At 45.6% G+C, this 20,426-nt stretch overlaps 2 protein-coding genes across 22 annotated transcripts in view; one reads left to right on the forward strand and one right to left on the reverse strand.

Annotated features, from left to right (window-relative positions):
• Positions 1-3,849, forward strand: part of CEP63 (centrosomal protein 63) — a 31,480-nt gene extending 27,631 nt beyond the window's left edge. For all 21 annotated transcript variants that reach the window (XM_014604578.2, XM_019489850.1, XM_019489843.2 and 18 more), the window contains one exon: positions 3,243-3,849. In XM_014604578.2, coding sequence (XP_014460064.1) covers positions 3,243-3,401 — 159 coding nt within the window. In that variant the 3' untranslated portion in view covers positions 3,402-3,849. The remainder of the gene's footprint in view (positions 1-3,242) is intronic.
• Positions 3,850-17,979: 14,130 nt separating this feature from the next.
• The window catches only part of KY (kyphoscoliosis peptidase), a 37,032-nt gene continuing 34,585 nt past the window's right edge, over positions 17,980-20,426 (reverse strand). Inside the window, exon 11 of the mRNA XM_019489793.2 lies at positions 17,980-19,931. Within this exon, the coding sequence (XP_019345338.2) occupies positions 19,027-19,931 (905 nt within the window). The 3' untranslated portion in view covers positions 17,980-19,026. The remainder of the gene's footprint in view (positions 19,932-20,426) is intronic.

The raw sequence follows: 20,426 nt of genomic DNA on the forward strand, positions 1-20,426 counted from the left end.
AAGCTCTTAGGCATCAGGTACCCTTCTCAAAATTGACCAACAAGTGCCTCGGCTTAGACCTGAGGATGGGCACTTAATATCCAAAACTTGTCCAGTAGCTCTCCTAACTCTACAGTTGATCCAATAAAAGATGTCACACAAAATCCGTGCCTCCCCAGCATTTCTTGGGCTATCCTGGCTACAATGACGCTCTAGCTGTATTGCAGCCTGCTTTCGTCACTTTAATATTCAGTGTCACTTTTGTGTAACTTGGATCAGATATTTACACCCAGAAAAAAGGGATTTTGGCATTGCACTGCCAAGGGTTGCCACACACAACTTTTAGGTGCCTGGCCCTTGTAGTGGGATCTGGAGGTGCCTGGTTTTTGTCTTTGGTGTATGAGGCGCTTGGAATGGGCTCTGTAAAAGCTAGCATACTGAGAGGGGTTGTCTACGCTAGCTGAGGATGGAGTCTGTCTGAAATCCTGCTCCTGTCTGAGAACTGGTTACCTTAGGCAGCACTACCAGGAAGTGCTGCCCTCCACTTACGATTCACAGCTCAGAAACTTCTCCGTACCTAATCTCTGTCTCCTAGAAAGTGAGCAGAGGTCATCCTTTCCTTTTGAAGAGGGTTGCTGGTGCTGTCAGTGTCCTTTTACCCAACCGTTCTGTGGTTAGAGCACTCATCCAAGAGTGTTATGTTAATTTCCTTTCTCTGCCTGCAGGGGACTGAAACTTTGCAGGCAGAGCTACCCTGGATCATCTCCCACTGCCCTAGGAGACTGCCCTAACTGCCAAACTACATTGAATTTTTGAGCCAGAGGGAGCAATCCCTTCTAGGCTAGTGGTTAGGAAGGAGAGAGTCAGGGGTTAAAGTCTCTGATCAAGGGTTGTTTGCACATTGTATCTAATAACGCTGTAAAATACAAAATATATCAGAGGAGTTGTCCTCCTCTATTCACATTGTGAAAGAATGTGGGATTTTGTGCAAAGCCCAATAGTTAGAGATAGTCTGAGAGCATCTGCCAGATTGAGTCCCTCAGGGGAGAAAGGCAGAAGACTGTCTAGTTTGGGATTTTGATGAGACTTAGGCATCAAATGGGAGCAGAGCTGTTCAGCTCTGTCATGGCTGAGGCACTTCTGTTTCTGGGAACACACAGGACTTTAGGCACTTGGGATCTTTAATGTCATAAAACTGAGGCATTTAGAGAGTTTATGTTCATTCAGGGCTAGGTAGTAGTTCACTGTGGGGCGTGGTTTAGGATTGCAGTTTGAGCCTTCAATCCTAAATTCCACCTAAATCTCTTTTCAGATCTGGGACTTAATGTTTAGTAGATAAGGAAAGCTTTTTTTTTTTTTTTCTACGATGAAAGTATGGAATAGAGAAAAGAAACAGGGTTTCTGAAAGGAAATCGGATTGAATTTTTTCCATGTACTGACTGGGACAGATGGTATTCATCCCTTACGTTTAGTCACTATTTTAACAGCTCTTAAAGGACTAGTTCTGCTAAATCTCTCCCTGTCAGCACTAGTAGGGAAGGGGACTTCCTCAGAGATCAATGGCTAGCAGAACAGAAATGGGAGGGCTGGGGGGAGAACTTTGGCTGATTTTTAGAAGTAGAATAGATGACTGGGCCCTGCATTTTGGTGAAAGCCCAGGATTTTCCATCTTACTGCTGCAGTGCAAGAGACTCTTTGGATTTGGAAACAACCAGTTGTCTACTCTAGCCAAGAATTTCAAGCCAGGTTTTTTTTTCCCTAAAGGACAGCGGCTCCTCAGCAATTTCATGTTTTCACCTTCCAGTTTCTTCTCTGAAAGTCCTCTCCTGTCCTTACCTTAAAATGTAGCTTCCAAGTGTCCCCATTTTCTGCAGCATGCAATCTTGTAAAACAAAGGGCATGGTGGAACTAGCTTCCTTTTTATACATGAAAGAATAAGTGGTAGTTTATCAGCAAGTGCTGATGAATAAAAGTAGCATTAACCCCAGCTGAAGGGAATTTAAGAACATGACTCCTTTTATGTTTTGAGACGATGGTACATAAAAGAAGGTAGAGACATCCTAGAAGTGCTGTTTCAACTCAGGAATACCTTCCCTTCTGCTAGTCTTGGAATATATAAGTTGTTGCTTCCAGTTTCAGAAAGCTGTACTACAGCAGGGAGGAACAGGTAACACCTGTGATGCTGAAACATGCACAGGAGAATCTGGCCAGACATTGGGGGGGAAAAAAAAGCACTGTACTAGCACTAGATTGTGGTTGTATACAACACTTATTGTACTCCCTAGAAAGTGTGAAATTTGATACAAGGGGTGAAATCCTGGCTTCTCTGAAGTCAGTAGTAAAATTCTGGTAGACTTTGCTAGGGTCAGGATCCCACTCTCAAAGTACAATGATGGAGCAGGGAAATGTGAAAGTCATTTCCCACTCAACTGTAACTCACATCTCCCCTGACATGAACTTTTATGAAAAATGTTTACATGTGTCAAAGCTCTGAATTGATCCCTTACTCATTTTTGGTAAATGTTAAAGGATTTGTCACTTTTGTTGGAAATTGGCTATAAAAATACCTGGAAAGTCAGGACCTTTAGCTGCTTATCTCCATAACTAGTACTTCATGCTGTTGTTAATGTCTGGTATGAACATGAAAACCATCGCTGGAATCCTGTTTTTTGCTAATCTTCTGATTGGGCTTTAATGCAGAGGTCAGTTTGAAAGGATGCCTAGCTTCTACTTTATCATTTTTGACATTTTGAGAAGACCTTTACTCTGTTTTTGTCAGCCTGGTTCCTTGGTGTATGGCGTTCATCAGTGGGGGACATGGCATGGGACGGGATTTTCAAAAGTGCATAAAGAACAAGCCTTAACTTTCTCAGTGGGACTAATGCTCCTAAGTTACTTAGGTCCTTTTGAGCCACTGTGTCAGCCAATTAAAAAATCTAACATTAAAATTAACACTACTTTGAAGAGTCATGTAACTATTCTTGCATTTATGTTCCAGTTTAGCTTCTAAAATTCATAGTCTACTACTTGGACATTCTAAAATTCATAATCTACTACAGCTATGCAATACCTTCATGATCCTGCCCTTGTTTTCTGGGCCCCCTAAACATGGTGAGCTGAAAAATTTGGTTACATTATTAACATTAATTAACTAGACTGCTTTTTCCCCTCACAGTCTTAAGGCAGAACATTGTACATGTAGAAGCCTCTTGCTGGAGTTCCATTTTTCTGTTCATCAGTTTTATTAATATTTCTTTTTTTAGTGCCCGCTGCCTACATCTCCTATTGGCTCAATAGCTGCAAGATTTTTGGAAGAGGAAGAACTGAGATCTCAACATATCTTGGATCGCTTAGATGCTCACATTGAGGAACTGAAAAAAGAGAGTGAAAGGACAGTGAAACAGTTTGCACGCCAGGAATAACATTTCTTCAAGGTCTGTGGACTTGAACACTGGTTTAATTAAATGACATCAGTCTGTGAAAGAGAAGGTACCTATGAAACTACTGGACCTTGGAGCTGGATGGACGGACATCCCTCCTTCTCCAGGCTGAATCACAAGTTGTGGAAGCTAAGGAAATTATATTTCTCTGTGGAGCAAATATTTTCCTGGTGAGAGAGATTGCTATTGAAACTACATCTTTGGTCTGTAAAGCTGTGTCAGTAGACCTTGGCTTAAGTGACTGTAGGCTTCTGCAGCAGAGATAACTGTGTTTGTGTGCATGTGTGCACGCATGTGTGCGCATGCGTGCATGACCACATTCACTGTCATAGAGATTTTGATGGCTGACAGGACTAAACTGTGTAAACTAATTTAAATTATTTTTATATGTGGAAAAAGAACTTCGAATAAAATAAAGTGATATGGGAAATACTCTGTCCCCTATTTTTCCTCAAGGGCACAGAGTAGGTTTAATCCAGGCAGTGAGTATTCATCTCTATCCTGTTATCTCCAAGGAGCTAATCTTACCATCTGGGTGAGATCCAGAGAGCAGTCTGGACCTATGAGGAACCCCACAGGCTGGATGACAGTCCTGTGTGCTACATTGTGCCAGCACTTGGGATCGCTCTGCAGTTGGATCCGATGCGTGAAAGAGTCTATCTGTGGCCAGATCTGATGCGTGGAGGCCATTCTGGCATGCAGAGTCACTTTGTAGCCATATCTGATGCACAGGGTTGCACCAAAGCTGGCTCACTGGATTACACCTGTGGAGTGATGCCACGGACTGACTCCATTCTGAATCTGACCTGTGCACTGGTCCCGTGCCATTCATCCAGCCCATGGGGCCAGGAGGTGGAGTACTTCTGCTCCAAAGTACTCAGAAAACATGCAAAGGGCAGAATTCACACTGGGGTGGTCATCAATTTGGAAAGGGAGAAGTTGAAAAAGAAGGTGCTGTTGAATGTAAGGGATAAATGAGCATATACCAGATTCTCTTCATTTGTACAATGGCCATATTAGTCCTAAGAAGCTGAAGGACTAATTTTAGGAGTTTGGTTTTGTTTTGCTGTAAGAAGAGACGGACATCCTGAGGCACTTGTCTGAATATTTCTTGCGTGTTCATTCTGTCGCTTATGGGAAAAGAACGGAGACCAATTACGATCTTTGTTCTGTTTATGATGAATGATTCTTAATCGTGCCAGCTATTTCATTTTACCATTCTGATTTGTGAAATGGACTGCATTGGCTAAGTCACTCAGATGACTAGGGTTAGCCCTAATGTTGCCCCACAGGTGAGAACTCTCCTCACAATACAAATACAACATAGCAGGCAAAGATAATGGGATATACTGTCAGCTGAAACATGGATTGAATCACATTTTCTATGTTGGGTGAGTTTTTCACAGATGTCAGGGGAAGTCATGTACTCGGCTCCCACTAAAAGTAGATGAGAGTTTGACACCTAGCTCCATTTAATTATCTCAGCTGCTGCCTTTTTCTTAGGCCTCTTCTGCCTGCTCCTCATACTCCACCCTCATGTTCCATCTGTGGAATAGTTGAGCTTCCTTCTTGGGACATCTCTTTTACAAACATGACATCTGTGGGTAATGGATCAACACTACTGCACTGTCACTTGCCTTGGTTTGACTCTGAATTGCTGCCTGGTTTCTTTAAAATGTTATGATTGTTGTCTCCAGTCCTAAATTTGCGACTCCCTATATCTATCTGATTATTAGTTTCTCACAACTTTTCATCAGTGTCATCCCATCCTGGAGCAGCTTGATATGGACAGACAACCCAAAATCAAAAACATTCTGAAGATTCATAGATTCATAGATGTTAGGGTCGGAAGGGACCTCAATAGATCATCCAGTCCGACCCCCTGCATAAGCAGGAAAGAGTGCTGGGTCTAGATGAGCCCAGCTAGATACTCGTCTAACCTCCTCTTGAAGACCCCCAGGGTAGGGGAGAGCACCACCTCCCTTGGGAGCCCGTTCCAGACCTTGGCCACTCGAACTGTGAAGAAGTTCTTCCTAATGTCCAGTCTAAATCTGCTCTCTGCTAGCTTGTGGCCATTGTTTCTTGTAACCCCCGGGGGCGCCTTGGTGAATAAATCCTCACCAATTCCCTTCTGTGCCCCCGTGATGAACTTACAGGCAGCCACAAGGTCGCCTCTCAACCTTCTCTTGCGGAGGCTGAAAAGGTCCAGTTTCTCTAGTCTCTCCTCATAGGGCTTGGTCTGCAGGCCCTTGACCATACGAGTTGCCCTTCTCTGGACCCTCTCCAGGTTATCCGCATCCTTCTTGAAGTGTGGCGCCCAGAATTGCACGCAGTACTCCAACTGCGGTCTGACCAACGCCCTATAGAGGGGAAGTATCACCTCCCTGGACCTATTCGTCATGCATCTCCTGATGCACGATAAAGTGCCATTGGCTTTTCTGATGGCTTCGTCACACTGCCGGCTCATGTTCATCTTGGAGTCCACTAGGACTCCAAGATCCCTTTCCACTTCCGTGCCACCCAGCAGGTCATTCCCTAGGCTGTAGGTATGCTGGACATTTTTCCTCCCTAGGTGCAGCACTTTGCATTTCTCCTTGTTGAACTGCATCCTGTTGTTTTCTGCCCACTTGTGCAACCTATCCAGGTCTGCCTGCAGCTGTTCCCTGCCCTCCGGCATGTCCACTTCTCCCCATAGCTTTGTGTCATCTGCAAATTTGGACAGAGTACATTTCACTCCCTCGTCCAAGTCGCTGATGAAGACATTAAAGAGTATCGGTCCAAGGACCGAACCCTGCGGGACCCCACTGCCCACACCCTTCCAGGTTGAGACCGACCCATCTACCACGACTCTTTGGGTGCGATCCTCTAGCCAATTCGCCACCCACCGGACTGTGCAGTCATCCACATCACAGCCTCTTAACTTGTTCACCAGTATGGGGTGGGATACCGTATCGAAGGCCTTCCTGAAGTCTAAGTATACGACATCCACCCCTCCTCCTGTGTCCAGGCGTTTCATAACCTGGTCATAGAAAGAGACTAGGTTGGTCAGGCACGATCTGCCCGCCACAAACCCATGCTGGTTTCCCCTCAGCATAATTTGTCCTGCCGGGCTCTCACAAATGTGAGCCTTGATAATTTTTTCAAAGACTTTACCAAGGATGGAGGTGAGACTGACTGGCCTATAGTTGCCCGGGTCCTCCTTCCTCCCCTTTTTGAAAATGGGGACCACGTTAGCCCTTTTCCAGTCTTCTGGGACTTGGCCCATGCGCCACGAGCGTTCGAATATTCCCGCCAGTGGCTCTGCAATGATGTCGGCCAGTGCCTTCAGCACCCTCGGATGAAGCCCATCCGGGCCTGCCGACTTAAAGGCATCCAGTTCTTCCAAGTGACTCTGCACCACCTCAGGATCTACGCATGGAAGTCTGGCGCCTTGCTGCTGCCTCTCTACAACCCCAGTGAGAGACTTGTCGTGCCCCTCACTTAGGAACACTGAGGCAAAGAACTCGTTGAGGAGTTCAGCCTTGTCCCCCCTATCTGTCACCAATTGCTTCTGCCCATTTAGCAGGGGTCCTATTCCTCCCTGGGCCTTCCTTTTACTCCCAATATATCTAAAAAAACAATTTCTTGTTGTCCTTTACTTGGGTTGCCATCCTCAGCTCCATGGTAGCTTTGGCCCGTCTAACTGCCTCCCTACAAGCACAAGCAGAGGAGGTATATTCATCTTTAGTGATCTCACCCTGTTTCCACTTTTTATGTGCTCCCCTTTTGGCCCTTAGGCTGCCCTGGATTTCTCTGGTCAGCCATGGAAGCCTCCTGGCCCCTTTCCCTCTTTTGCCTCGCTCGGGGATCGTCTTGCTTTGTGCCTGAAGGATCGTTTCCTTTAGGCACAGCCACCCTTCTTGGGCTCCCATCCCATCAAAACTCCTACTCTGCAGTGCTTCCTTGACTAATCGCCTGAGTGCATAGAGATCAGCTTTCCTAAAGTCTAACACTTTCACCCTACTAGTTACCTTACCCACTCGCCGTCTTATGTTGAATTCTATTATAAGGTGATCACTGTCTCCCAAATGGCTACCGATCTGGAGGTCCCCTATCATGTCATCCCCCGTTGCCAATACCAGATCCAGTATGGCATTCCCCCTAGTGGGACCATGCACCTCCTGTGTCAGGTGGAGGTCCTGTACACAGGTTAGAAACCTGCGTGAGCGATGGGACCTTGCTGTTTGCGTCTCCCAGCAGATGTCTGGGTAGTTTAGGTCCCCCATGACTACCGCCTCTTCAGCTTTTATGGTCTCCGAGAGTTGCCTCAGGAGCCCCGCATCTATTTCTTCCCCTTGGTGTGGGGGTCTGTAGCAGACCCCTACCACCAAATCCCTTTCTCCTTGCCCCCCACGTAGCCTAACCCACAATCCTTCTACTTCCTCAACCTTGGATTCTGTCTTGATGAGGGTTGATGTATATTACTCACTGACATAAAGTGCAACCCCCCCCCCCTTCTTCCCCGACCTGTCCTTTCTATACAATCTATAGCCCTCAATATGTACCGCCCAGTCATGGGATGAATCCCACCAGGTCTCTGTTAGCCCCACTAAGTCATAGGTGTTTAGTGCAAGCAGGAGCGCTAGTTCATCCTGCTTGTTCCCCATGCTCCTAGCATTAGTATATAGGCACTTGAGCCCTGCGACTGGTGCCTTTGCTGCCCCCCAGCTCCGAGTCCCATGGGGCCCATTGTTTCTTACCTTCTTGTTTCTTACCTGTGCCGTAGTGCTGGTCTCCCCCTGGCTTTCAGGTTCCCAATGTTCTCCTTCTTCAGGCTGGGCTGTCCTTGTGGGTGCCACATGGTTTGGTGGTCCACAGCTTCCCCTGCCCTCGTACTCCCCTCCCCCTGACGAGCCTAGTTTAAAGCCCGCCGGAGGAGATCTGCCAACCTAGTAGAAAACACACGCTTACCTTTGGGGGACAGGTGAAGCCCATCCCAGCTGAGCATGTCCCTCGTCGTGATGTGCGGTTCGTTGTCCAGGAAGCCGAAGCCTGCCTCGAGACACCACTGCCGAAGCCGCCAGTTGGTGTCTCTGATGCAGTTCTCCAGCCGTCTTCCTCGTCCGGTCACTGGTAGGATGGAAGAGAAAACCACCTGGGCACCGAACTCCTTCAGCACGCCGCCCAGAGCACAGTAGTCCGCCATCAGGTGATCGGGGGTTCTCCTGGCCGCATCATTAGTACCCACATGGACTAGGACCATGGGGTAATAATCGGTGGGCTTGATCCTGGCCTGGATTACCTCCGTCACATCCCGAATCTTTGCTCCAGGGAGGCAGCATACCTCTCGTGCCGAGGGGTCCTGGTGACAGATGGGTCCTTCCGTACCTCTCAGGATGGAGTCTCCTATGACGAGCACTCGTCGCCGCCGCCTCTGGGTCCTCTTGGATCTCTTGATCTGTTTGGAGTGTGAAGAACGTGGTGTTTCTTCTTGCTCAAGATGTGCCAGAAAACAGCAGCTAGCTTTGTTTGATCCAGACAGTCCAGTGAAAGATGGTATGTCATGCCTGTCAAAACAAATGCATTTATTTTCTGGTGCTGCCTCATCCTCTCCCATCTCAACAAATATGAGCAAGTTGAGAGCAGCTCTTCATAACATAAAGAGTTTGAAAACATGGGAGACTTGCAACTCCCTCTCGGCTCTTCCATTGAGAAATCCTTCTGTTTTTGATTTTTCTCTTGGATTCCATGACAAATGGGAATTAAATTTCTAGGGTCATCCAGGATTCTGGTGTCACATGATGACACGTGGGCAAGTCTTACAGCTGCCTTACTTAAGAGGTGGCACTGCAATGAAACCTGGTTTACTGCTCTGCTGGTGTCACGTCCCAAACCAGAAGTAGCATAGCTGCATTGCTGATTGAGGGGCAGAATTAAGCAGCATGAGTGCAGTGCTGGGCGTATGAAAGTGTGCTACTTCCAGGGCAAGGCATGATACGTATGAAGCACCACAGTGTTCTAACAGTACCACCTGGTATTGTAAATGAGCAGTGTAGACATGTTCCTGCTCGTGGATACTGCTTCTCTCATAAAACCTACACTCTGATGCTGGGATTTTCCAGAATATTCAGTCATGGTCTGTCTCAGCGCTGGCCGTTTCCTCCACTGTAACACAGTTTAACCAGCAGTGAGCACTTCTGAAATATTCACTCTTCACATCCAGATCTCTGGGGTGATATGTTGGCAACCAGCTATCTGAACAAAAGCAATGCAGGCAAATGAAGTGAGTTAAGTTGTTTCTCTTCTCTTCTAGGGGTGCATAAAACACTGGAGTTTGTCCTGTGAGTTCATCACCTCCCTCATCTGACAGCACTCCACATTTTTGTTGTGTTTTTTTTTCTCCCCCCCCCCCCCCCCAGCTTCTTTTTGTATAACATTGAACACTCTTTACAACCCTCTTCTATTTTCCTTGGGTATTTAAAGATCTGCAGTTATTTAAAATAAGTGTGTGTGCTTAAGGTTATGTGCTAAGTGCTTCCAAGAGTAGAAAAGGGCACTTTGGTCTGTTAGTAATGTTTTACTTATCCTTTCTCTTCTTTTGGGAGCATCCAGCACTTAACCTTCATGTTGTGACTTGAAGGGGGTTGGGTTTGCAGATCACCTTTTTTGTGTCTTTAGCTCCTAATACATGCAATAGGCAGCTCTGTTCAGCAAATAGGTTTGGAGAATTCCATCTGCAGTTACATTTATAACATGGACTCACTGATTCACCTCACCCCTTTGTCCCAATGGCAAATCTTGGCTGTTACATCTACATCTTTCCTTCTCTTAAGTGCACTATTTCTGTCATTTTATGATAGCATTTGTCATTTTATGATATCATTATTCCATTATAAAGTACAAGGAAAAACATTTGTGTGAAGATATTCTGCTCCATGAAAAGTTTCTTTTGTAAATGGTGTATTTGGAATTAATTTTTAAATAAGTGGCTACAGGAGTTCTCCCCTTTCCTCTCCCCCCCTCCCCCCCACCTTTCTTTTTTGGGTTATTTCCTTTTAAGACTTGGCAAAAGCCGAACTCAAGGTTACAAATTCAGGCCTCTTCAGTTGTAGTTCTTTATAGGGCCTTGAATAAGAATATTGCAGCAAGGGAAAATAATTCACACTCTCCTCCTTTTAATTTCCAAGTGTTGTTGTGTCTCCTGGGACAGAATGCACATAGCTGTTCTCCTGAGGAAAGGGTGATATCTAGTAGGGGAGAAGACTTACTGGGAACTGATAACGTTATGCTGAATTTTTTTTTCATTTCTTATCAAGCATGATTTTGACCTATAGACAGTTAGGATTTGTCTCCAATACACTGGCAATCATGGCACTAAGCAGCTTGAGTATGCTCCTCTTACCTGTGTCTGCAGTCCTTTGGTGAGGCTGCTCTCAGTGTCTGCCCTCAGTGGCTGCTCTTGGGTCAGCCAGAGATCAAGGCCTCAAGAGTGGGAAGTGAGGGATAAATCTGGAGCAGTCTTGCTGATGTATTTCTGAGTTTGAAGCATATCTTTGGGCTTGGGTGAGTGAGACGTACTTGGGACCCACCACCACAGATCTAATTAAAGCTGAAGAGTGTGCCAGCAGTTGCCATAAGTTCCTTTTACATAAGAGAACCAAGACACATGGCAAGGCCAGAAGCTAAGCTGATTGGATTGATGGGTTTGCAGGTTGCAACCACAGTGCTAAGGAATTGTCTGGCAAGCTTGGGAGGTGCAAGAGGGAGAAAGCCAGAGAAACAGTAAAGAGCATAGTCCTGTGAGGGAACAAAGGGAGAAAGATCCTTGGGGCACTGGCCTGGCTGAAGCAACAGGCTTGGAAGTTGCAGGTAACCACCTGTTGATTGTTCCTAGCATGTTCAGGAAAACAGGACTTGGGTACTGTGTCAGAAAGAGGTGTACATCCACAAATGTACGTGATTTGTATGATCTGTTTCTCCTCCTTATTGAAACAATGTGGTGGAGCCCCAAATATTCAGGCTTAAAGGGGTCCCCACAGCAGAGGATTTCAGGTGTTGTTATATGAACTGGAGAGTACAAACATTATGGGTGAAACCATGGCAGGAGTTCCACTGAGTTGGATGTAAAACCAGAAAAATCCTCAAGAAGATGCAGCTGAATTCACCCATTATCCTGGTATAATAAGTCATGGTAGAAATTCTCTCTCAATTAGGAATATCAGCTCCCTTGTGCTGCTGTCAGTGACCAAAACAAGATTCTCACATGTCTGGTCCTAGAGGCTACATGTAAATGACTGGATGAGAGGAAAGTGAGTTGAGCAGTGTGTACCATGAAATGAGCAGTCCTTGTGGCTGCATGAGAGCCTGGTCTGTACAACCAGTATCTGGGATTTGGAACGAATCGACTGCCCTAAACAAAAGAGAATGATGGCTAGTTACTCTCCTTCATTTAGGAGAGTCAAAGGAGCAGTGCTACTCTTGTGCCCCTTAAGTGGCACAAAGTTATTCTGCTCCCTTCCTATGTACCTAAAACACCGTGTTATGTTTGGACCGTTATCGAAGCAGTTAGCTAGAGTAATAGGAAGATGGAGGCAAAGAGAACATTTGCCACAGATCTTCACTTGTATGTGTGCGGAATAATTTGCTGATATCAAAGAGGAGGAGAGCTTTGACATTAGCAAATAACACCGGGCGGTCTAGAAGCTTAGCTCAGTGTAATTACTCCTCTGTATGGCATAGAGTTACAAAAGCTGCCCAGTGCCTGTTTGTACTGGAAGATAATAGACAGTTTGAAATGGAGGGTCAGTGGCCTGTAGATTACACTATGAGGACATCTCTTGAATTGACTTATCAATAATGTGGGCTGTAACACTGTAAAGTATGCTTTTTTTTTTTGTGAGGAGGAGAGTTGTTTATCCTAGAGGGAGATGACACAGTGAGTACAGACTTCTGAGGCCCTTTTATCTGGGGCTGCAGGGTTCCCATGCATTCATCTCTGCCTTCGCAATCTTGAACATCCCCTTGGAATAATCGCTCAGTCTTGGCAGTTTTATAATTAACGAAGCTGGAGGTTTTTTTTGTCTTTGAACTCATCCTTTTAATAACACCAAAGAGTTTCCTATGAACTTGCAAGGCTAAGCCAGATGTTTGCCTTCTGTTCCATTTAAAAAAAAAAAAAATCCCATGGAAATCAATTTGTAGGCAGTAGTACCTCAAATTCTAGTTTGTGCCACCTGAGCTCCACAAAAGGGAGAGGTAGTTGCCATCTGGGCCTGCCTTTAATGTGCTGTCCACACAAGGTGTGGGAAATTTGTTTGCTCTTCATGCATTGATGTTGCTTTTGGTCACCTTCTAACCCAAGGGGCTACGTGTATATATGCAAAACTGTTTCTTTTGTGTATAATAACAGCAGGAGGGGAAAATGAGTCCCCAAGGGCCTGCACAGATGAGATGTTTAGCGTGGTGCAAAAAAAGTAGTAAATAAGTGATATAAATCAGGGGTAACTTTATTCCAACACAGTGAAGATTTACCTCTGAAAGAATTGGGGATAGAACTTCACCAGTAAAAGTTATATTGGTGTAGCTGCCTTTTATTGACTTTCACCCATGGAAACCATTTGCAAAAGGCAAGCAAGCTATAACTGCTTTCTGCCACCTAGTGATCAGCAGGGATTCTGGTTTTCTCTGATTTAAAAAAAAAATGCCAATTTTTTAAATTAAAAAAAGTAACCCAAAATCCACATTTTTTTCTGTAATTAAAATGAAACACCACTAATATATAGATGTAGCTGTATATATTAGCGGTATTTCATTTTAATCATGGAAAAATGTAGATTTTGGGTTAATTTTTTAATTAAAAAAAAAATTGCCAATTTTTAGAATCAGAGAAAACCAGGATCCTTGGTGATGAGATTGCAGTAATACCTAGCTACTGTATGAATTGCTACCTGTGGCATACCTGTTGTTCTGTCTGTTTCTGATTCTAGTATAATTTACATCGGTGTACAAACTTGATGGCAAGGGTATTGTGCTGCACAGAGGGAAATGCTGTGCAATTTTCCTTTAACTGTTCCTCTGTGATAAGATGTGTCCTAGTCCCCCATTCAAGTTCCTGTGACAAGAAATCCATAAGGCAAAAGAGATGGAGCCATATTTCCCTCTAGCTCCTTAAGAGGGAAGTGGTGGGAAGAGGGAAGCTTCCCAGGGAAGTGGTGCTTGCTCCTACCCTGGGGGTCTTCAAAAGGAGGCTTGATAATCACCTGGCCGGGGTCGTTTGACCCCAGTACTCTTTCCTGCCATGGCAGGGGGTCGGACTTGATGATCTGTTCAGGTCCCTTCTGACCCTGCAAACTATGAGGGGCCCTGATTGGCTTTTGAGGGCAAGCCCAATTTTCTGGGATTGGCCTGTATCTGGGTGTGTATAGGGTCCATTGGGGGTGTGGGCGGGGTGTAGGGCTGCCACATCCTGAATTGGGAGTAGTCTCTTGGAATGAGAAGTAAGCAATTGGTCTGCACCAAGACCACCAGTCATGGTAGGTGATTGTCACCAATAGTCCCATGTCCGGCCTTGTTGGAGATGCATGCTGCAGGGGTGGGTGTGGCACAAGAACCTACCTGGAGCAGGTGTCTGCGATTAGGTTACATGCAGGAATTTTCAATTTTATGAGACACAAATTCCCAGTAACTAAAGGTTGGTCAGAGGGGCACCAGTTGCACCCAGTGGGCTCCATGTGCCTGGGCTTCAATTGAAATATCTTCTAGGATCATCTTGTGTAAAATCAGCTGTATCAAATCAGGGATGTAAATAGTTAAATTACATTTACTGCTTAATGACCTCTGGCAGGCCTGGCACTGTGTGGGAGGCTGCATGAACAGGGGTGTTGAGAACTAGGTGCTGTCTAGCTGTGGCGCCATAGCTTCCCTTCACCCCCACAGGTAAGGGCTGGAGCTGCGGGCAGAGCTGTGCTGTGGAGCTGTCTTGTGCCTGGATCCCACCATCATGGGGAGAAAGGGGGATCCTGAGCCCCCCACAAAGGGATTGGGCAGGGCCTTCCTGCAACAACAGTGAGACTCCCTGCTCTGCTGTGGGTCTGTCTGGCCCCACCCCGAACCGCAATGGAGGGGCCTAGGCAGGGCAATGGGCTCCCTGCGCCTTGTACCACGCTTGTGCTGTCACCGCCCGAACCTGGAAGTTTACTTGTCCCCAGCTCACCCCAGGGGAAGGGGGAGACTGGTCCCAACAGGGCGGCCTCTGCCAGGCATGCTGCATCCTTCCCACTCCTGCCTGTGGTGCCAGAGTTATGCAGAGCCTGGCCCAGTCTTGAGGCAGGGCTGAGCATGTGGCTTGGCCCGAGAAGGTGCCAGAGCAACTGAAGCAGGTGGCACTAGGTCTGAGGGGTTGCTGTGGGCCCTTCACACAGTGAGCACAGCCCCAAGGTGAAGGGAAGCATGGTGAAGATAGGAGGGGCCAGGGCCAAGCCCAAGGTCATTTCTGCCCAAAGGTTGCTAAACCAGGTATATGCTGTCAGTTAACTGTTTAACAAATATAATTAGAGGAGGTTAAATGAATCGCTTTATAAAACATTATTTACATCCCTATATCAAATACCTTGGTAATTTCAGGCTGAAAGCTTGTAGTCCAAAGCAAGAGATATTGCTCAGAGCTCCAATATGAAACTGGAGACAGGCCTGTTGAAAGTCTCTGGGTTAGGGTCAGTGGAGAGAGTAACAAGGTTGATGTCATAGTGGGGGTCTGCTATAGACCACTGGATAAGGTGGGTGAGACTTTCCTCAAACACATAGCAGGAGTTTCCTGATCATGGGCCCTGGCTCTCATGGGAGACTTCAGTCACCCTGATATCTGCTGGGAGGGCAGTGCAGCAGTGCACAGGCAATCCAAAAAGATTTTGGAGAGTGTTGAGGACTGCTTCCTGGTACAGGTTTTGGAGAGGCCAAGTAAAAGCCATGCTCTTCTTGATCTGCTGCTCACAAACATGGAAGAACTGGTGGGGAATATACTAGTAGATGGCAACTTAGGAAGCAGTGACCACAAGGTGATTGAGTTTAGGATCCTGAGGAGAAGAAGAATGGAGAGCAGCAGAGTATGGACCCTGTACTTCAGAAAAGCAGACTTCAACTCACTCAGGGAACTCATGGGCAGGATCCCCTGGGAAATCAGTCTGAGGGGGAGAGGAGTCCAGGAGAGCTGGCTCTTCTTTAAAAGAAGCCTTGCTGAGAGTGCAGGAACAAACCATCCCAGTGTGCAGGAAGACTAGCAAGTATGGCAGGAGACCAGCTTGGCTTAGCAGGGAACTCTTCAGGAAATTAAATCACAAAAAGGAAGCTTGTAAGAAGTAGAAACTTGGACAAACAACTAGGAAGGAGTAGAGTATTGCCCAGGCATGCACGAATGAAAGCAGGAAGGCCAAAGTGCAGTTGGAGTTGCAACTAGCAAGGGATGTGAAGGGCAACAAGAAGGGTTTCTACAAGAATGTCAGTAACAAGAGGAAGACCATGGAAAGTGCGGGTCCCTTACTGAATGGGTGAGGCAACCTTGTGACAAAGGATGCAGAAGAAGTTGAACTGCTTGATGCCTTTTTCACCTCTGTCTTCACGGGCACAATCAGCTCCCAGACTACTGCACTGGGCAGCACAGTTTGAGGAGGAGGTGAGTACCAACCGCGGTCAAAGAACAGGTTAGGGACTATTTAGAAAAGTTGGATGTAATGGACCTGAGGGTGCTGAGGGAGTTGTCCAGTGTGATTGCAGAGCTGCTGGCCATTATCTTTGAAAATGTGTGGTGATTGGGAGCAGATCCTCAAGGAATCCATTTCTAAACCCTTGGAGGAGAAGAAGGTGATTAGGAACAGTCAGCATGGATTCACTAAGGGCAAGTCATGCCTGACCAACCTGATTGCTTTCTATGATGAGGTGACTAGCTCTGTGGATGCAGGGAGAACAGTGGATGTGTTATGCCTTGACTTCACCAAAGGCTTTTGATATGGTCTCCCACAAGATTCTCCCAAGCAAGCTAAGGAAGCATGGGTTGCATGAATGGACTGTAAGAAAACTAGCTGGATTGTCAGGCTCAAAGGATAGTAATCAATGACTTGGTGTAGTTGGCAGCTGGTATCAAGTGGAGTGCCCCAGAGGTCAGTCCTGGGGCCTGTCCTGTTCAATATCTTCAACGATCTGGAAGATGGGATGAAGTGCACCTTCAGCAAGTTTACAGACGACACCAAGCTGCGGGGAGTAGTAGATACACTGGAGGGTAGGGCTAGGATTAAGAGAGACCTCGACAAATTGGAGGACTGGACCAAAAGAAATCCCATGAGGTTCAATAAGGACAAGTGCAAAGTCCTGCACTATGGACGGAAAAATCCCATGCACTGATACAGGCTCGGGACTGACTGGCTGGGCAGCAGCTCTGCAGAAAAGGACTTGGGGGTTACAGTAGACAAGAAACTGAATATGAGCCAACAGTGTGCCCTTGTTGCCAAGAAGGCAAACAGCATACTACGCTGCATTTGTAGGAGCGTTGCCACCAGATTGAAGGAAGTGATTCTTTCCCTCTATTTGGCATTGGTGAGGCCACATCTGGAGTCCTGTGTCCAGTTTTGGGGCCCCTACTACAGAGAGGAAGTAGACAAATTGGAGAGAGTCCAGCAGAGAGCAACAAAAATAGTGAGGGGGGCACGTGGCTTCTAAGGAGAGGCTGAGGGAACTGGGCTTATTTAGTTTAGAGAAGAGAAGACTGAACGGGGATTTAATAGCAGCCTTCAGCTCCCTGAAGGGGGTTCCAAGAGGATGGAGCTGGACTGTTCTCAGTGGTGGCAGTTGGTAGTAGAACAAGGAGCAATGGTCTCAAGTTGCAGCAAGGGAGGTTTAGATGAGATATTAAAAGAAACTTTCTCACTAGGTGGGTAATAAAGCACTGGAACAGGTTACCCAGAGAAGTTGTGGAAGCTCTTGGAGGTTTTTAAGGCCAGGCTCAACAAAGCCTTGACTGGGATGATCTAGTTGGGGCTGGCCCTGCTTTCAGCAGGGGGTTGGATTAGATGCGACCTCCTGAGGTCCCTTCCAGCCCTGTTTTTCTATGATTCTATTATTCTACATTCCTTTGCTATACACCAAAACGAAAGCAGACTTGCTTCAACTAAGGCTGCCCTTGGTAGTGTCAGGGAAATCTTCTTTCAGCCTTTGTGGACCTAGTCGGGCACAGAGAATGCCCATGGGTTTTCCTTTTTCTTGTACCTGTACCTTGTTCCTGTTGTGTATATTCTGCAGTTCAGGAAATCGCATGTCTGCTGGCTGACAGGGTTCACTTGCATTCCTATAGGGAACAGCTGCCAAATACAGAGAGCAGGAATGGTGGGGTGTTTCTGGAGGGCTTTAGAATTGTTCATAGGCCTCCTCACCCTCCCTCCAGTCACTAAAGCACTACTTTTGTTGGCGTTCTGGAAGATGAATTGTTAGCTATTTTTTCTGTCAACAGCAGAAGCTAAAGTCATTCCATAAATACAATAAATAGAATGAGAGAAACTGACTTTTAAAAAATTTAATTTAAAACAAAATGCTGTTTCTTGGATCACACAGATTTATGGACATTTTACATTTTTTATGAATAGGAAGTTTAATTTTGTGGTTTGTCGCACATTTTTTTTCATTGATTAATAAAGTAAGGCGAAAAAGAAGACCGCTCTGATTTTTGCATGCAATTTTTTCTGTGTTTAGGGCACAGACTGGTTTTGTGTATAAAGTTAGTGATTAGCAGTCACATTTCTGTATGGACCCAAATTCCTTTGATTATTCTTTTTTTCTTCCGGGCTAATATCCCAAATAACTATCAAGTTCAGTAGTTGCTGTCCTGTATAAACAGGTTAGGGTCCTTTTTAAATATTAGCTTTGAGAACTAATGTTAATCTCAGTATAACTGTTTCTCTTTGTAAAGGTGAGAACCAATTTTGTGGCCAAGATAACAGAATTAGCTACAACATAGCTACAACATTATAGCTGAAGTGTTTATAACTCAAATGCTCCAATTCGTGTAAAAATATGAATGAGGTAAAAATCATTTATTAAATTTAAGATGAAAGCTGTAAGAACAGTCACTTTAGAATATAATGTAGATTTATAAGACAATGAAGTGCACAAGAAAGCCTTCAATTAATGAAACTTCTCCCAATAGCATGTCTCTTCCCTGGGATGTATTTTGCTGCCAAGCTAGAAATGCACAGAAATCCTGGTTGAAAGATCTTTAAACTACTTCCATGCCATATTGCTACTCAAAGTTGCTATGGTAAATCTTCTTTTGTGATGCATGATGTTTCAGGATCCAGTCGTTGTTGCTTAATGAATTGTGGACAAAGTCAATTGCTTTGCTTGATTCATTTTTTGGATGGTATTGCCTAAATATTGGTGTAATATTTTGAAGTCCCTACCCTACTGCCCCCTTCATAACAATTACAGATCTTTGCTTGGTTGTTTTGATCTTGTTCAAGCACTGGCTCTTCCAAAAATATGAACACACAGTTCTATATTTGCTAGAGGAAGGGAGCTAATGATCACATAAAATGATACAGTTCTTGGACATGCTGAAATGTTGTTTTGGGCAAGTTAGGGAGAGACTTTATTGGGTTTCTACTTCATACTTCAAGATATGGGAGTAGAACTTGTGGTTAGCATTCTCTAGCACCATGACAAATACCTCTGTGCATCCAGAAGTGTTAAAGGTTCCTTCCCAGAAGCCATCTTTACTCAATGTCAGAGGACAAGTGTTTTCACACTGAACAAACACCTTGGCTATACCATGCAGCTTGAGCTTAAAATGAACGTTGCGATTGGCTGGCAGCAACCCAGAAAGGGGTTCCAGTAGTTCGTAGTCTTCTGCCCATTTGCTGTAATACTGGGGGAAAACTGGCCATTTCACTTCAGTGTTTGGGCAGGAGATGAGGTAGTTGAAGATATAATTGTAGTTGCCTGGGTCAGCCTTCTTCTTGGTATAGATTTTAAGAACGAAGTTCCCTGAGTGGGGGAGATGGATCTTGAACTCAATCTGGGTTCCACGATGGATTTGCATGATGTGTCGCCTTGTCACATCCTCAGTTAAGCTGCTGTTATCAGAGTGCAGTGAGGCTAAGACACTTAGATCTTTGCTCAAGGTAAAGGTGATGGAGCACCGGCCATCATTGGTGTGAATGATGGGGTCAGGGTGTGATGGCCTCAGGAACCCTTGTCGCTCTGTGAACCAGCTGGGCCCTACAGGCTGATGGAGGTCTTTTGGAAAACAAATGTTTTTGTCCACAGAGTTGCACTCAAGGGTATATTCCAGCACACAGTTGTAGAGGTCCTCGGAGCCTTTGTGGGGCTTGGCAAAGACCTCTAACTTGTGATTCCCAGTCATCTGGGGGTAGACCTCCAGCTTCATCTCATTTTTCTTTAAAGTCATTAAACCATGTTCCTTTGTTCCCTTCATCTTATACATAAATAATGCTGGAGAACGGCTCTCGACGGAGATGGTTGCTTTTCCATTTACTGTGAAGTACAAAAGAAGAGACGGTTTAGGCATTTACTTTTACATTGATATAAAATTCCTACATACAGAATGACCAGGAGGACTGCCTGTCCCACTGGGTCACCAGCCATCCTGGCACTGAAACAAAAGGGATGCAGTTGGTTGATTATAACTTGTCAAATGCCTGTCAAATCTACGCCCTTCAGAAGGAACAGGGCAGAGGTGGGTCCTTGTTTTTAGGATACTTGCTTATATTTCATGAGACATGAAAGGGAATTGCCCATGGGTCTTGGATGCTGTAGGATATCAAAGCCTGCAGGAGCTGTTGCACTGCTTTCAGTTAAGTCTCTAGTTGCTCACACTTTAGGGAATTGCTAGGCTTGACCAGACCAAGGGCTCTATAGCTAGTCCCAAATGCTTTGGATGAGCCCTGTGGAAAGCAGCTGAGGTTAATGCTAAGTGTAGCAGGACACTAAGGTGCCTGCTACTGCGAGAGCCAGGAAGGCTTGTCAGGT

This window comes from Alligator mississippiensis, chromosome 7, assembly GCF_030867095.1.
Source record: "Alligator mississippiensis isolate rAllMis1 chromosome 7, rAllMis1, whole genome shotgun sequence".
Classification (NCBI taxonomy): Eukaryota; Metazoa; Chordata; order Crocodylia; family Alligatoridae; genus Alligator; species Alligator mississippiensis.